At 39.8% G+C, this 17,992-nt stretch overlaps 1 protein-coding gene across 2 annotated transcripts in view; it reads right to left on the reverse strand.

The window, feature by feature from the left end:
* Window positions 1-1,860: 1,860 nt before the first annotated feature.
* trappc9 (trafficking protein particle complex 9) overlaps window positions 1,861-17,992 on the reverse strand; it is a 250,202-nt gene continuing 234,070 nt past the window's right edge. For both annotated transcript variants that reach the window (XM_037794320.1, XM_037794319.1), the window contains 2 exons: window positions 5,304-5,527; window positions 1,861-4,003 (listed from right to left, as the gene is read on the reverse strand). In XM_037794320.1, coding sequence (XP_037650248.1) covers window positions 3,824-4,003; window positions 5,304-5,527 — 404 coding nt within the window. In that variant the 3' untranslated portion in view covers window positions 1,861-3,823. The remainder of the gene's footprint in view (window positions 4,004-5,303; window positions 5,528-17,992) is intronic.

The following is a 17,992-nucleotide window of genomic DNA, read 5'->3' on the forward strand; positions in this document are numbered from 1 at the left end:
GCTTTTACAAGCATCAAACATTCGTCATGTATCAGATATTCTGGATATGTTTGTAGAATACTAAAAACTCATTCCTGGTGTAAGGTTTGTGGTCAGGCAGTGTGAATGACAAACTCAAGCTCTCATTTCACACAACATAATAGCTGGTCAAGAGGAGGCTGGACTGCCTCGTAGCTGATGGTGTTTTTGCTCTCTGCTAAACCCCTCTTTCAAATACACATGAAACCCCTCTGGCTACTTCTCCCAGGCCTCCCAACCCCCCAAAGACATTTGAGCCTTTCGACAAGGCTAATCTTCCCTCAGCATCTCCTTATCACCCAGTTCACATTTGGTCCATCAGTGATGGGATGGAGGAAGGGCCGAACAACACTCACACACTATATATCAGCTACTGATGGGGTTACCAGTGGTAAACTAAAAGGTTGGAGAAGCGAGATTGTTTCTGACTGATTCCGGTTCCCAGATGGATAATGTGTAACACCTTTCCCAGCAGTATAGTGCTGTGGGTATACTGGTTAACTCCCAGTGCATCAGAAAGCACTCAAAGCGCAACATAATAATGAACTACAGTTAGGTCACCTAAAGGGTAACTATTAGCACTAGCAGCACTATAGCAGTCAGGGCAAAGTCACACATTCACCTGGCATTTTTAGATTCTTTTGGGGCTCTTTACAGACTTATCTGTCCACATTTGATTGTTTCAACACTTAGCTGGGGTATACAAGTCAAATGTTTGGACCACTTAACCGTTTAGCGATATAGCTGTCTGACTAGTTTCCAAAGATCCTTGCCACCCGGAGCATGACATAAGAGCAAAATCCCTGCTGTTTGACTATGGTCTATTGCTCCATATTTTTTAATCTAACTGACTAATAGTGTCAACAATTTCTAACATTTGTCCAGTAGGCTATTGAGGGAGAGCAGCTGCAATATTGTGCTATTGGGGCAAGCTGGCACCGTCATTTACGTCCACTAAAAGTGTTTGTTTTTGCCATGACGGGCTCTGATTGTTATTATAAGTGTTTGACTTTATGGAAAGAATCTCGCTGAAGGAGAAGTCTCGTTCTGAAATCTGGCAAGGTTGCCGGAAGACGACGGTGGAATAGAAGAATACAGCCATCGTGGAAATGTGAGTGCCAGCTGGCCAGAGTTTGTTGTGTTGGAGTACAGAAAGCATAGCTTAGTGTTATCTAAAAGATTTTCAATGTCATGGCTGAATATTTAGATGACATCGACAATGTGGACGAGGTCTTTGCCTGTATTTATTTGAGCCAGAGTATACGTAGGGTATCTGTAGGGTCCTTTCATAATGTTGTCAGACACTTATAATAACAATCTGAGCCTGTGAGTGGCAAAAACAAGCACTTTTAGTGAACGTAAAGTTATATTGACGCTGCTCACTTGCCCTCGCAGTTCGTTTTGTGGCTACAGCATTATCCTTCAATACTGGACACATTTCAGAAATTGTTGTCCCCATTAGACACTTAGACAGGAAAAACATGGGAAAATAGGGTTGAAAAACACAGAAGTTACCCTTCTAATTTGCTGTGACGTTATTTCATGCACTGATGTTTGAAAATGTCAAAGCAAGTGTAACGAAAAGTGTTTGCGGTGAACTGCAAGGTTTCACCCTTCCCTGCATAAATAAATGTTAAAAATTATTATTAGTCAGCAATGTTTTCCCCGGTAATCACTGTTTATGGATTTTGGTGTGTGTAAATGTCAGACTTGAGCTTCCCAAAATGCTGAGGTGATAAAGGTCATCTCGGCAGGCACAAAATGAAGATGGACACAGAACTATAATGGCTGGGATAGGCAAAATGAAAGGAGTGGGAATAATGTCAAAATAAACAAAGGTTACTTCTTTTAACATTTATTTACAACAATTATATGTCACACATAATGATAGGCTAATCTAGGACGGTCAGATTCATCAGTAATTCAGTGTTGTGGCACAAAGAAAATGTCCATACAGCAGTAGAAATAAATAGATTTTATGTGTAAATAACTGGCTATAGATTCTGGCTAATCACATTTCCAGTGTTGGTTTAAAGCTCCTCTTCTTCTTCTTCTTCTTTTTCTTCATCAATCTTCTGCCCAGTAACACAAATTCTTCTTGTTTTCCTTCAGTAGATATTTTGTAATTCGAAATACAAGGTAACAAAAGACTCAACGGAATAAATGGCACTGTGATTCAACAATCAAACTACTAAAAATAAGAAAAAGTGTGACAATGATGTTAGTGCTCGGACGCAAAATAAATTGGACGTGCGAATATCCTCGCAAAATAGTAGGCGCTGGAAGCCTGGTGACATAGTGACTACTTCGTTTGCATTTCATGCCCTGGCTACCATTCGTTGCTACTAGACTAGCTAGCCAACACTTAGCTAACTACAAGTTAGCAAGCTGGCTAGCTAAAAAGGCGCAAACCGGAAATAAGTTTACACAGTTAATTCCAGTAAATGCAATTGTAGCATCTATTCCTGTCTCACATTGACCATAGAAACCATACTGCATCTCTTCAGTGGAGCTTTTGGTGGAGCGTTTATACTCCGACAGAGCAGGGTCAGTAAAATTAGATGGTGCAACACAGCTAATAAGATAGCTCACTATATTGTGGACTGTCCTGCTTGCTAAATTACAAATCCTCCTAAGAAGTGACCTACCCTACTCTGCCTCTGATTGGCTAGTACTCTTTGCCTTGGTTGGTTGGATTGGTTAGGTTTAGGCATGAGGAGTGAGATTAGGGGTTAGGGTAAAAATATCAGCATAAGAGAGGTTAAATTGCATAGATGGCCGCATGGCCTGATTTTATGCCAGCATTGCGAGATCATAGATATAGACAGTGGGCCTATTCTGGTATCACCTACATATGCAAGATCGTAAAAAAAATGTGGCTTTGATAATATATTAGTTTGACATTCACATGCCTCTATCTTGGATATATCCCTGACGGACTAAGTAAAGATGATACCTACCTCCTAAAGATCTTGCTGGCAGCAAGTAAGAAGGCAATTACAAAATACTGGTTTCAGTATAACACAGCTACCTCTTCTGGAACTCCCAAAAGAATTGGGAGAAAAATGGTCCATGAAAAATGGTACTTGGCATTCATCCAATGAGACAGATCTTTTATAATCATTATATGTACCATGTGCAATGTTTTATTTTAAATTTGTTTGTTTTTATATTTGCCTTAATTTACTGCCCAGCGCATGACCTCATGTGTTTTTTTTTTCTTATTTGTTTTTTGCTCACTGTTCTTATAATGTGAAAAATTGAATTGAAAATATACAGTACATATTCTGTATATATATTCTATATATATGTATATATAGAATATATATATATAGGGTAAGCCAATCAGAGGCAAAGTAGGATGGGTGATGCCTTCAGGAAAGAAAAGAAAATCAAGTCCAGCTCAGTTCCGTCAGAGATCAGTACAGTTTGCTATTGGTCAATGTTGTGAATTCATGTGTCAAACTTAAACTCAACGCGAAAGCACAATGCAAATTTACTTCAACTATAAAACTATTAACTGATTTAGGTCCGAGCCTTTAAAAAGCGTTCAGAAAGAAAGAGAAACGGCTTGTTTCTAATCAACCCAAAACAGCCAACTGTAAAAATGTTAGCTGTATCATTAGCTAGATAGCAACGTACACACTGACAGTGTGCAGGAGTGTGTATATTCAAATGCTGCAACCTTTAACAAAGTTATATTTACATGTGATTGAATTCATAAGAATATTGTATTTACAGAGAACATCAGCAACAAAACCCTTCATCTTTCACTCAGAGCTAAAATGATGATGCCACCAGCCGCTCAGGCCCCGGCCTGTAGCGGAGCATCCAGGGCTCGGATGTGGACACTGGGCAGAGTGAACCAGGCTAAAGGAAGCTCTCGTCCAGCACTGTCGTCCTGGAACTTGATGTTAAGGTAGAAATCTCCAGTGTAGAGGAAGAGCAGGGCTCCCACACAGACAGAGTTTTCTTTGGGTTTAACCTGGTGATGGCAAAGACAGACAGAATCATTAGCAGTAGTTTCATAATGAATCTGGCACACTGTCAGCCAGAGCGAAGCCAACAGGGGAGTTAGGTTTGAAGCCGACTGCGGCTTTCATGAAAAGGTACCGACAAGTGCAGCGTTTCCTCCTTCAGTGGAGAACAATTCCCTAAATGAAGTTATTTTGCACATTCAGGAATATGGGGAATTCATTCATGCTTTCATTGGCTTTTTTAGACTACAAGCTCTTTGTTCTGGCATCAAGCCGCTTTTAATCACCTCCAGCTTGTTCAACATTCAGGAGTGATAATGTGTCACAGACAAAGGATCCCTTCTCTGATAAGGGTCTTTTTAATTTAAAGATTGTGGTTTTAGCCTATTTGTTAAGCATGCTATAGTATAGCTTCTCTTTTATGCCTGCTGGCCAGTCACTGGTTTCATTTCAAGTCACAATTCACAGTGACTTGAAACATGCTTGAGTTATGTAATCCATCAAAGCAAAAGTCATGTCTGCCTCTACAGTTCCCTGAGGTACATTAATGTGTGTTGCCTGTACTGCAATAAAACACAATGTTATTATGATTTGGACAAAAAAAAAAAGCAGCCATGATTACATAACTCAAGCAAAACATAAATCTCAGCTAGTATGTGGAAGGAAGGGGAAAGAAAAAACTAATTTACACATTTAAAACATGATGATATGCTTTTATCATCTTGTTCTTTTTTTTGTTATGCTTTTACAACATGGTGTTTCAAATTCATCAGTAATATCAAAAATAAATGGTTTGGTTTCGGCTTAATTGTGTATGTGCTGTTGAAGCATAAAAGCCTAATTATTGCTATTACTAATGGTGGTAATAATGCAGCAACATTTGAAGTCTCTCTATTCTATCTATTTTGCACAATATTACTTTTTCTATTTTAGTTTACTTATTTTACTAAATGTATCTTACTCTAATTGCTATTCTGTTAGGCACTGGTGTTAGTATTACTCCTTATACACTTTATATTTTTACTCCTGTTTCTATTCTTATGTTGTTGTAATTTACTTTTCTATCTTACAGTATCTCAGCATTTATGAGCAGTATTTAAACATGCTTTATTACTCACTATAATGTAGTTATAAGCAGATATAAGGGTTTATTAATGTATTTATCAACAACTATAACTCAACCCACAAGTGGAGGTTAAAACACAAGTAGTAATACTATAAAATATGTCTTCATAGGAGAAGTTATAATCGTTGACAAATACTGTACGCTTAAAATGACGCTATGACGTCAATCCAGCCCCGACTGACCGTTTCGATGTAGAAGGTGTTGGAGCCGATGAAGGTGACCGCGTCCTCCAGATCGTAGTTCTGGACTCCGTTCTGGTAGTCCTGATAGGGCACCACAGTCAGAGCCAGGGGCCCCACTGAGTTCTTGCTCAGATTGGTCAGTTGTACCTCCAGGGTCACAGCTTCACCCGCTTTACAGTCGGCAATGACATCGCAGTCACATGGCTTCCCATTCACCAACACATCTGGAAACAGACCACAAAGGAGAGGGGGGATTAGCGGAGGGACTGGAGGAGGGGACGGCTCTTTTGTCTCACATTCTGCACAAAAATGGGACTCTGAAGAATTTGGCGGAAGCAATATTAAGACCTTTCAAACCAACGTTTAAATCTCGTGCTCGGCCGTTCACAGAATTCCCATCCAATCTCCATTTCATTTGTATTCATCAAAACCCGACCCCAACCGTTAATGGCCTATCATACTGTTTCTGGTGGAGGATCAATAGGCTTTGTTTGTCCTAAAATACATTTTATTGACATCAGTGGAGAGTGCTGGAGCTGTGGGTATTAAACTGAATTCCCTGCTGTTAATCTAATGCATGACTAATTTCGGTTAAGAAAGGACGAACGAGATTGTTGGAACAATCCCAACGTGCCACATGCACACACCGCCCTGAAGTACATTTCTCTCTCTCTCCTCTCACGCTGCTATACCTCCCTCTCTCCTGTCACAACCAACCAAGAAACACTGAGTGAGTTCAATTCAATTCCCGCTAATGTGTGGCCAGTCACTCCTGATATGGCCCCTATTTGGCTAAGGTGCAGAGGGAGACACGATGATTTGTTTTGAACAACGAGCTCTGTGAACTGAGCTCCCGCAACGCTCCTGGCGGGATGAGGAGAGGACTGACTCCAAACATGGGGGATTCAGGGGCCGCCCGAAGAGATCACCCGAGTAATGACTCCCCCGAGAATATAACGGCGGCCTACAGCACACACACACACACACACACACACAAACAACACGCGCATAAAACCGGTTGTCATACGCTTTCTAGTGTCACGCCCGCAGCTGTGATAAACACTGTGAGTCAGAGCGGCTGAGCCTGCGTGACAGCCTGATGAAAGAGGCGAGCTGCGTTCGGTGCCGCTGGTGTGCCGATCTGTTGCGTACAGCGAGGGGTGGGGGGAGTGGTGTGGGGGTCGAGGGGGGAGTATGAAGATAGACAGACCATCCAGCAGGAGGGAGGAGGGGGGGTTGTGGGCGGGCGGCTGAGGCCGTGCTGTCACAGTCAGAGTGAGAGAGCCCCGGGGAGGCTGGAGCTACAGGAGGGTGACATTCAGCTCCACGTCTGTATTAAAAACACACTTCACTCAACACAGACAAGCAGCAGCACTCACTCACGAGGGGCTCAGGGGAGCTTTTTCTTTTCTTTTTTTTTAAAAGAAAAAATGTCTCCCTAGATTTGGAAAGATGTATCAGGTTTGCCGCTACAGGTCTTTATCAAGACGTTCTTTTATTAGTCAGTACATGTCGTTCTCCTCAGATTACATCCTGTACATTATTTATTATGTACTACTTTTTTATGACAGTATCGACTGAAATGTGTCTATAGAATTGAGTAGTAAAAACGTTAGTTTTGGTTCAATGTTCTTTGATAAGACATTGTCTGACTTAAACGATAAACTTGCAAAAATATAAAAAAGTATAACATTGAAATGTTCTTATATGGCAAGACAGTGGACAAAAAAACAACATTAAAAACTGTTAAGTTAGACTTCTTTTGTTAAAGGAACAGTGTGTAACATTTCGGGGGATCTATTAGCAAAAATGGAATATGATATTTATAGCCATGTTTTCATTAGTGCATAATCATCTTAAAATAAGAACTGTGTTTTCATTAGCTCAGAATGAGCCCTTCATATCTACAGAGGGAGCGGGTCCTCTTCATGGAGTCCTCCATGTTGCTCCGCCATGTTCCTACAGTAGCGCAGAACGGACAAACCAAACGCTGGCTCTAGAGAGAGCCTTTCGCAATTTTACCTGAAGGCCACCGTAGTTCTCCGATAGCTTGTTAAACTGCGGTAATGTGAGCCGCAGAGTGTAAAACCGTGGTACCGCCAGACACCGTTTGACTTACGTTGCTTCCAAAGTAATGTTATTATGGTAAGGATGACCTCTGAGCGAGGCGAACGGCGTTACCTCAGTTTTGCACTCAGCGGTTCACGTTATCGCAGTCTTGGAAAAGGGAGGAGTGAGCGGAAGGGAATTCTGTTGGTTGCAATCTGCAACCACACCACTAGATGCTGCTAAATCCTACACGCTGTCTTTAAGTGTTTTATATTCCTCAAAGTAGGCTATAGCAAAATCTTTTGAAGTCAGTACCAAAACTAAGGTATTATATTGATACAAGCATAACAAATTTCCAAATAATACCAAGCCTAATACATATATAAGCTATGAGATAACTATATTGTGATTGGATATTGAACAGAGTCCACGTAGTTATGCTGCTGTATACTGACATTCATCAATTCAAATAAAACAAGAAATAAAGCAGATTATTTTTTAAAGAAGATCAGTCTCTGTAGTCATTATTTTTCATTTAATTAAAAAACTCTGTAAAGTGAATAAAATATTGCATGAATTTATCATTTATCATTTACCAACTTCATGTGACGAGAATGACAATTTGTGAGATTCAAAGTCTGAATTCATTTAAAATATATATTACGCCTAGCAAAGTGAAATCTTATACTTAAACTAATACTTATACGTTAAACAGCGCGGTCCGTCAACGTCCGTTATGAACGTTGTCGTCACTACCGCATTGCATTGTGGGATACTTATGCCGCCGTAGTGTCCAGCTTTTGAATACTGTAGTATTTCACTGGAAATAGTATGCAATTCACATAGTACTGGTTTCATGCTAAGGTTTCGGACATACTAAAATATTTCACATACTGTTTTAGCGTACTAAATAGCATGTTAGTTTGGAATTTCGGACGCAACCTGCGTGAATGACATCCGCTGACAGGAAGTAAACATAGACAAAAGCGGTTGCCTAGCAATGCAGTTCCGTTGAAACAGTCTATTGCAATGTATTCTGCATGCATTTACACCTGCAATCAATTGTGTTTTTCCTCACACTTGTACAAAGACGGTGTTTGGATAATATTGGTATTAGCCGGGTCGACTAGCTACCTTGCCTTATCCAGTACGTAAGATAACTTTACAGAAGCTCTGTAATGAAGTCATAGTCTGAATACAGGCCTTTTACCAAATGTGTGAAAGGGTAAAGCATGTTGGGTTAGCCACGTGGCTACATTAATAAACAGGATTCCCTAAACTGTAGGTGATGAGATGACGTTTCAAGTGCTAATCTAGTTGTTTTGACATTTTTTGGTGTTGTGCAAACATCATGTAATTTATGTGCATATGGTAACATGGATTTTTGCTTTTACTGGAAGCCCTCTGGTGATGCTGCACTCAGACACCCATGCACACACACACACACACACAAACACACATATATATGTACATACACATATAACACAAGCCTTTCATAGCCAGTGGCGCCGAGCCTATAGTGACACCTTAGCAAGTAGTTATATTTAGTTTGTTCAAAGTCTTGTTGCTAGGAGATGTGCAAATTATAGGTAGCCTACATTGGCTCTAAAACTGGAAATAAATTCTTTCACATTAAAGCGAACAAAAGAGAATGGTTAGTCTGTAATGAGCTGATGAACTCCCACACACACAAGCCTCAGTCACACACACCCACAGCCTGAACATTTGCTACTGAGTTTCTCTACTCTGCTCTGCTCTCCTGGTTTGTGTATCAGCACCGAGGCAATCAACGGATTTAGATCACAAACATGTACGCCGAAAAACAAGCAGTGGGAAGAAACGATGGCACGCTCTAATGAGGAAAACTGTGTTAAAAAAAATACATGTAATTGTATATAAAAATAACAAAAGGATTATATTACAATTGTGGCAAATTAGCACTGATGAGAGGGGACTGGCTAATATTCAAGTTTCAGACTACTCATCCATTACGTAACCCTCAAAACAAATAAACCAACCAAGAATGGAAGGTTTCTGATTGGTTTGCGGTTTCTCTCGGGACTCTCAGCAAACATCTTTGCATGTCTCCAGAGAGGACGCTAAAAGGTCACGACAAAACACTGCTTTTTAAAAGCATCTTGTGTGTGTTTGCTGTTGTGCAGAGCTGAGTGCTGTAGTACTACTGCTCTCTAGTTTACCTTCACAGTTCTCCTGGTAAATAGGTACTGTATGTCCAGGAATGTAGTGTCTCCAGAGGATGAGTAGGTGTAGGTTACATCCCTCAGGCTTACGGAGGGAAATAGTTTTTTTCTGAAATGTAATAATAATACAGTAATTAGGCCTGTATTTGTGGCCTACAAATATCAAACAACATATAATAACAAACTTATCTGGTTTCTACATGAATGGAAACAGATAAAATATTTCTGCAGCTTGTTCTTGAGGTGTCTTTTAAAAACAAGTCCGTTAGAGAAAAGTCAACTTGGCTGGTTTTCTATTTATGAAAGACCAGATAACATCTCACATTTATTCAAATATTACAAAAGTGATAGCTATGTTTGAAATTATTCAATATTCAAATTAGGGCTGTCAAAGTTAACACGATAATAACGCGTAAACGCAAATTCGTTTTAACGCCACTAATTTCTTTAACGCATTAGCGCAATCAATCTTTTTTTTTTTTTAAGTTGTAGCGGGCTCAGTTTTAAAGCTAGAGTGAAGATCCCGGCATCAGAAACTAGAAAACAAATCCATTGGTACCAACCATGTCATAGTAGTTTGTCGAGAAGGAGGTTAAATAACGCCCCAAATTTGCGCTAAATTTTGGCGAGGAAAAAACGCCATGGCCATTTTCAAAGCGGTCCCTTGACCCCTGACCTCAAAATATGTGAATGAAAACGGGTTTTATGGGTACCCACGAGTCTCCCCTTTACAGACATGCCTACTTTATGATAATCACATGCAGTTTGGGGCAAGTTTTGAACAGATAAAAAATTTGCGATTAACCGTGATTAAATATTTCAATCGATTGACAGCCCTAATTCAAATATCTTTTAAAGTTCAACTGAGAGCTTCCGACAATTCTGTACACCAACTGTCTGTCATTTACGCTCGATGATTGCCTAGCTACTTGTTAGCTACCAGCTAGCTACCTACTGTATTAGCTACCTGTTAGCTATCTGACGTGAGGTGGCCATACGTACTGTAATAAGAGACTCACCCCTCTGCTTGTCTTCCATGAGCATCAGAAAGACCAGAGCCCAACTCCTTATTTTTTCCAAACTTCAAAAATGATACAAAATGTGTTTCTTCTTACACAAAATGAACAGCTGACTAAATGTGCTGCATATAAACAGTTGCTTAACATCCCAGCTGCACATTGTTTAGAGGAACACTGGCTATGCTGATGTTTGCTGATGTTGCTGCTTTGACACCTGAATTTCCCTCCGGGGATTAATAAAGGTTCATCTTATCTTATCTTATCTTATCTTATCTTATCTTATCTTATATCTTATGACGATGAAATGAATAGAGAAGTTTCTTCCCAGTCTGATGATGATATTAGCTGGAGGGAGGAGGAAAAGGGAGGGAAAGCTGGAGAGGAGAATAGAAAATGAAGAGGTAAGTGAGTTGCAAAGGAGCAGTTTGGCACGTTAGAAGAATTGTAGATAAAAGAGGGCAGAAAATCAGCAAGAAAGATGGCCGAGGACTTGGAGGGATAAATATCATTGCGACAAAGTACTGCTCCAACAAGTGCTGCACGAGCAACAGGTTCATCACAGGGTGAGTGTGGACTTGGGACTCCACAGTCAGCTCATTTTCAATGCATTGATTTGTTGCGATGGGTTCATTAATAAACTGTAAGGAATAAGAGGAATTGATGTGTTTGTTAATGTCCTGTCCTCGCTAACTTGCAGGCACAGCACTTTACAACATGTTACATAACACGTGTTGCTGGGTTTGGCTTTCACGTTAGCACGCACAGCTCTCTGCCCAGATGCTGATGCTGCTGGAGTCTGCAGAGGCAAAAGCGCTGCGGCAGGCGTCGCCACAGCAACCAGGAGAGAAACAGAGCGCGAGAGAGACGACACCTCCCTCCTGTATGAGTATGAAAGCCACAGATCAAACTACAGCTCGGAGATTAAACAATCCTTCTCCGCCCCTCTCTCCGTATCGCTGTCATCCCGTGAAGATAAAGATGACGGCCGCCACTCGGAGATTTGTCAGTGTTTACAAGATTACGGCGTGCTTCACGCCGGGCGTAGATTCAGCTCATTAAGATTCACTCATAAATATTGTGTAGCACGAGGAGAAAAGCGGACAAATCACATACAAGCAAATACAGATGTTCCATCACACCTCATGTAGAATGACATTTCTGAAATGTGTGTAGGAAATGCTCATTAAACAAAGGAGGCGTTACTCTGTTGCTGCAGAACTGATTACATCACCAATATGGTAGTAGTGTGCATAGTAGTGCAGCATGTTTGTGTGTGTGTGAAGAGAGAGCAATAGTTAAAAGAAGAGAAATCAAGGCTTTTAAGCAAGTGTGCCAAAAAAAATATTGTTGCATATTTTACGCTGGCACATTAGAAGGTGAATGAAATAATTATATAATTAAAAATATCTATTTTACTTAAATATAGTAGAAATTTCTTTGTGGCCAATGGTTAAATATATTTGGTAGATATAAAAAGAAATGGAGAAGTTACGCCCACAGAGACACAATTATCTTCCAAAAAACTAAAAACTAAATATTTCCAAAAAAAATTAATAATAAAATAAAGTGAATAAATCACACCTCACTACAACTACTCCAAAAGAGAAAAGGAAGGATAATGCCTTTGCGGATAAAGGAAAGGAGTTAAAACAAGAAAAAAAGTCTACACACACCTACATATTAAAAAGAAAAGAAAATTCTGACTCCGCAAATAGAAAAGAAAAGAAAAGAAAAAGTGAGGAGGGGAGACACATTGATCAATACCAATATATTAAAATGAGAAAGAACATTCTGCCAATTGTTTTACTTTAATCATGCTGCACCTACAGTAAGGCTTCAATATTAGATCAATGACCTGCATTCTTGTAGCTCCAAAGGCAAAATATTTAGAAAGGCTGATGATCAATCTGCAGTATAGATCTTTTATATTCTTTTTACTTATTTAACCAGGTAAGTCCCACTGGAGACCTGACCAAGACGGCAGCATTAAAAGTTTCAGACAAAACAGTATGAAACCAGAGAAGAAACTAAAAGTTGGCAAAGTTCTGATAAACCTGAGAATTAAGTTATTTTTCAATTCTTCAATTTAAATTAAGACTATTCCAAGTAGCAAACATGGAGGTTGTCTTTCCCATCTCGGTCTGTCTATTATGGACAGACAGCAGATATTATGTCATGTGATCTGAGATAATAATTACATGATGGTAGTAGGGCTGCAACTAATGACTATTCTCACAATCAATTAATGTGCTGATTATTTTCAAGATTAAACAATTATAAAATGCCAGAAAATAATGAAAAGTATTCATCCTTGTTTCTCTAAATGTATTGTTTTGTCATATGACATAAAACAGGGTAAATCAGAAAATCGACATATTTGAGAGGCTGAAAACAGCCTTCAACGATTAATCTGTCAATTGATTAAATTGAATTGTTGCAGCTCTAGATGGTAGTTTGCCCAAAATGGCTTTATAAATAAAAAAATACCAGTGACTCAATCAGCATGGATGGAGATGACTTGCCAACGCCGGAAAACAAAGCACAATAGTGTGATTTTAATTTTGTTGCAAATCTAAATGTGAAATGATAAATAGAGTCTAACATGTGGAGACAGTGGCCGTGTTTCCATTCACGTATTTTTATGCACAGTTTGAAGTATCGCATTAGAAAAGCTGTATGGAAATGGCAAAATTCAATAAAACTTCCTCAATTGCAAAAAAAGTTTTAACATTCACTCGAAGTGGTTTTTGCCTTTGTCGATAAAGACTTGATTCGCTATATGCCGAAGACATTGTGATGTAGCCAACATTTAACTGACATGACTGATCAGCTGTTTCTGCTGTCGGTGTCTTTTCAGATATTCCCATAACATCTGGATGCTTTTTTTCCCTTTTTTTTTCAGACAACATGAAATATAGACCAATACGAGCTGACATGAAAGAACAACCCAATTGAAACAAATTCCTGAAAACCTCTTTCCATTGTTCTCTCATAGATGTTAAATGGCCAAGGTGACTTGTTTTGTTTCCGATTCACAGCCGCTACTTCCTCTTCTACTCAGTTTACTGGCAGCCAGGCATAGCCTATAGCGCCAACTTCTGACCAAACTAGTCGAGTTTATTCGCTCCAAACAGTTGATGGAAACGTGCCAAATTTGCATTTCTTTTTGTGTGACATTTCAAAAGTTTGCATAAAATTCGCTTGACAATTGAATAGAAACATAGCTATTGGCAGTTTAAAATGAGGTGGTTGGAAGCTGTTGAAATAACATTTTAAATACTAATACTTAAGACTTTAAACTCAAATTTCAAATATAGGCCCATTGACCATGAAGATCCAAACGCACGGACAGTTGTGGTTGTTTTGATTATCTACAATTTATCTAGTTTTCTAAATTTGCATTTCTTTTTTGTGACATTTCAACATTCTGCTTAATATTTGCTTGACAGATGAATAGAAACATGACTAGTGTGATCATCAACATCTAAAAAAGTGGTTTCTCCTAGCAGCAAAAGAGAACCAGGACAATATTTTCATCCTTTAAAAATAGGACTGTTCCCATTGATAGAATAAAACCACATGATTAAAGTAGAGCTCCAGGTTAACCGTGCTCCAGTAGTAGTGTCTCTTCCTCCAAGATGAACATTAAACAAAGAGCTGTGCTTCAGCCCAGGTGACCAGGTCATCAGGGTTTAACAGCTCATCCCGACCAGCGCCCACTATCCAGGCAGGGTCATTGATGAATGCTCCGTTGGAGCCGGAGGATGTGCTTTAAAAGGTTGAGGTGTGCTGCAGTAAGTCTAAAAATAACCTGCCGGCCTCTGATATCCCCCTAAGCCATCTGCCCCTTTCATAATTATCCCCATAACAACCACTCACTTGATATCTGTTGTCTTTTCCTTCAACAAACGTTTAAAAGATTCCATCTGCTTTAACAAAAAGAAGCCAGGGACGTATTTGGATATTCTCTCACTCACTTGAGGCAACATTTCCACATTTATCAGCTCAGCCCAGGAGCCCTATACATATTGAAATGTAGAGTTTGGACTGCTCTGTGGCAACATATGCAGTCTAATAGATTGGTGATATAAACCAACCATAAATTTGCAGATGAAACTTCTCCCATTGCTGCATCTTTCTAAAAATGAGTAATCGCCGTCCATCTGTGCCTCTCTTTGAAATCCAACACAGATGAATTATTTCACTGTTAGCAGGACATATTTAAGAAGCTTCACCCCCTAACAAGCAGACCTGCTCCGGTGCTATAATTTCAATCAGCAGCGAGCAGCAGCCTGTGGCAGAAAGATTGGGGGTTATGTCGCAGCAACAGTTTATAAGCTCGGTAGACTAATATTGGCTCATCTCCACACAGGACTCCTAACTGAGCCGCTTCCAGCCAGAGTGTACACACTCATCGCTGCTCTGCGAGCATCATGACCACGGGAGCAGCGGCATTACTCATCCGAACATTCAACACCGCTTTCATTCCTCACTGCTGGCTACGTGACTTATGTTTACTCAAATAATCCTTCTCTCTCCCCTTTTTTCACCTTTCATTTTACCGCTCTATTCTCCTCTTCAAGAACAGGAGAGTACTCGGCTGGCTCACTTTAAGATGGTGGTGCCCAAGGTTATCATTGTTTAGCATCCTTATCCTCCACTCCCAGCCGCACTCAACTAGGCTTTTTTAAAAGCAGGCGGAATACTGTGAGGATGCAGGGATTAAGATGCTTACACACACTTATTGAGGCGTTCAACAATGCAATTTATTGTCACATTGCAGACTACGGCAAGTGGGAATAAGAGAGCACTCTGTGGGGCTCGAAAGCGGAATCACAATAGATCTGAAGAGACTCTTGTATCAGTAAGAATAGGAACATAATGAATGAATACATATAAAGGCTCACACAATGACCAAATCTGGGTGAACTGTCTGAATCTTTCTCATTTTGAATGTAAAGCCTAATTTAGACAATCACTGTCGGGGAGGTCTATAAATATCAAGAGGTGTCTCAGAGATATGCTGCAAGCTGCCAACAGCAACAGATCTATTCTCTATGTTCGTACTACTAGATGCCTAGTTTGCTTTATTTATTGTTCAAAGGGGAAGTCTTCCCCTCAGGTTTTCTACAAAACATGAAACGCTACACAACAATCATAAAACAGCGAATACACAAACGACAAAAGACATGGAGGTGGTGGCATCATCAGTATGCTTCAAACTAAGTGCTTGTTGGATCGTCAAACAGCATCTGAAACGCACTCCAACTCACCTTTCCGACGTCGGAATTGCTTCTGACAATCTTTGTCAATTTCTAAACCCTCATGATTTTCCCGGGAGACTCACGTTTTTTATTGCCTTCACCTGGTTTCCTCCCGGGGTCACAATTCTCCCGTATTTCTCCCAATTTGGCAAATTTTCACACTTTTTTTCCCTTTTCGTTATCTAAACCTGTTTCTGGCACTATACAGCGTGTATAATCTCCACAGTTTCGACCCGAATGATAATACAGCTACACCAAATGACAGCAGTCTATACTCGCGACACAGCGCAGTTTGAGCTCACGTTTGAGTGGCCCTCGCCACTGAGTTCAGTGCACATCACCGCCTGCGGCGCCCAAAGTTGAGTTCAGAGCGCAGTGGTGCCGTTGGCCGCGTTGTGTCTGAAAGGGCCTTCAGTGAGTGAGAGAAACGGAGAAAGAAATGGAGAGTTCTAACTGAAAGAAATTCTCAAGCAGGGGCACAAAATGAAGAAAAATATTAGAGTATGCTAGAGATTCACACTTCAAATTATTCAATTTTCTTTCCTGAAAATTAAAGGCAAAATTTAAAGTTTACCATAAAAATGCTGTTGCAGTGTACTTATTATTTTTCTGTTTTTCATTCTTTTAAAGTCACCAGAATGCAGGAAACAAAGTCTTTGAAACTCTGATTTTTCTAAGGTTGGACCCCCACAGACCTTTGGACCCTATTTTTAAGGTCTCAAGGTCGGCAAGTATGTGAACCGACAGTCTGACAAGCACGCCTGCTTTACACAGTGAAGTGACCGGGTGTGTGGAAGGAAAAACGTAGCAGTTAAAAGTAGTAATGAAACTTCTCTCTCAAGCTTTATTTTTGTTATGCTTCACACTACTTCCATCACTTTTTGGGATTACAAACGAATACAAAATGATAAATTATTTGAGGAGAGACCAACTGGAGACGTGCATCGTTATGCAGACGACACGTCTTCGTACATACTACGTTGTACATACTACGTTGTACATACTACGTCTTATAAACAAATTAATTTCAAGCATACCAAGGACTTAATGGCCGTACTATGTACTGAGCCTGTACCAGCCTGTGCTATTGATACACAAGGCAAGAGTCATCCAAGGTTTCATGCTGTTAAAGCCACATCCAACCCCTACCATCAGCTTGTCACAACAGACATCAAGGTTTCACAAGTTGTAGAATGGTGTCTCCTCCATGTCGGTGTTGGACTGTGCTTTTAGTTACATGGTATTTACATAATTATGTACACAATTTACAGCTTCCTGTTTCTGTAGTTGAATGGGTCTACATGTTCTCTTCTGCGTAGGATTGGGGCTAAAAGCACTTTATGAATGAAAGTAAATAAAGTCTGAATCCAGCATCAAGTTTGCTTATTAAATCAGAATCCTTTTGAATGCCTCATTCACATTACTAAGGTTTTTTTCTTTCTTTCTTTTACTAACAAATATGTTAAACAAGTAAGTACAACTCAAAAGTTGATTTTCAAAGTACTAAAACTCTATATTCAAAAGAATGAATACCTCATTCAGCATCTGAGTTTAGCATGCTAAAATAACCTAATTAGTACTAAACACAAAGTACAGCTGGGGGCTGATAGGAATGTCATTAGTTTTGCAGGTATTTGATCAAAAACTAGTATTGGATTAATTCAATTGTGGATGAAAAGTTAAATAATGATCAAAGAAAGAACAATTCACACCAGGGGGAACATGCATGCCTGTACAAGTAAATTTCATGGCAATTCATCCAATCGTTGAGATAATTCAGTCTGGACCAAAGTGGTGGACCAACCAACCAACTGACCTACATCCATAGAGCCACTGGGTCCAAAAAGTCTCCACCAGAACCCAACCCTACTTGTTGACAGCTCTCATTAACTAAGTCTTTTTAACTGCGCCTGCATGTTTCTTGCTTTTTACACTACAGCCTGTAAACTCTGCAAATTGTGGTGAAACTGGTGGGAGACTGGGTTGGTGGATGGGTCAAAAAAACACAGGACTTTGACCCAAAAGACTGCTGTTTGTGGACTACGTGAAACCAAAAGTCAACGTTCCCTTAATCAAATTTACATTTGTAGCTTAAATAACATAATAAACCAAACCAAGTAATTTTGTTGTTGTTTTGTTTCAATTTACAAACCACG

This window comes from Sebastes umbrosus, chromosome 15 (genome assembly GCF_015220745.1).
Source record: "Sebastes umbrosus isolate fSebUmb1 chromosome 15, fSebUmb1.pri, whole genome shotgun sequence".
NCBI classification, from domain to species: domain Eukaryota; kingdom Metazoa; phylum Chordata; class Actinopteri; order Perciformes; family Sebastidae; genus Sebastes; species Sebastes umbrosus.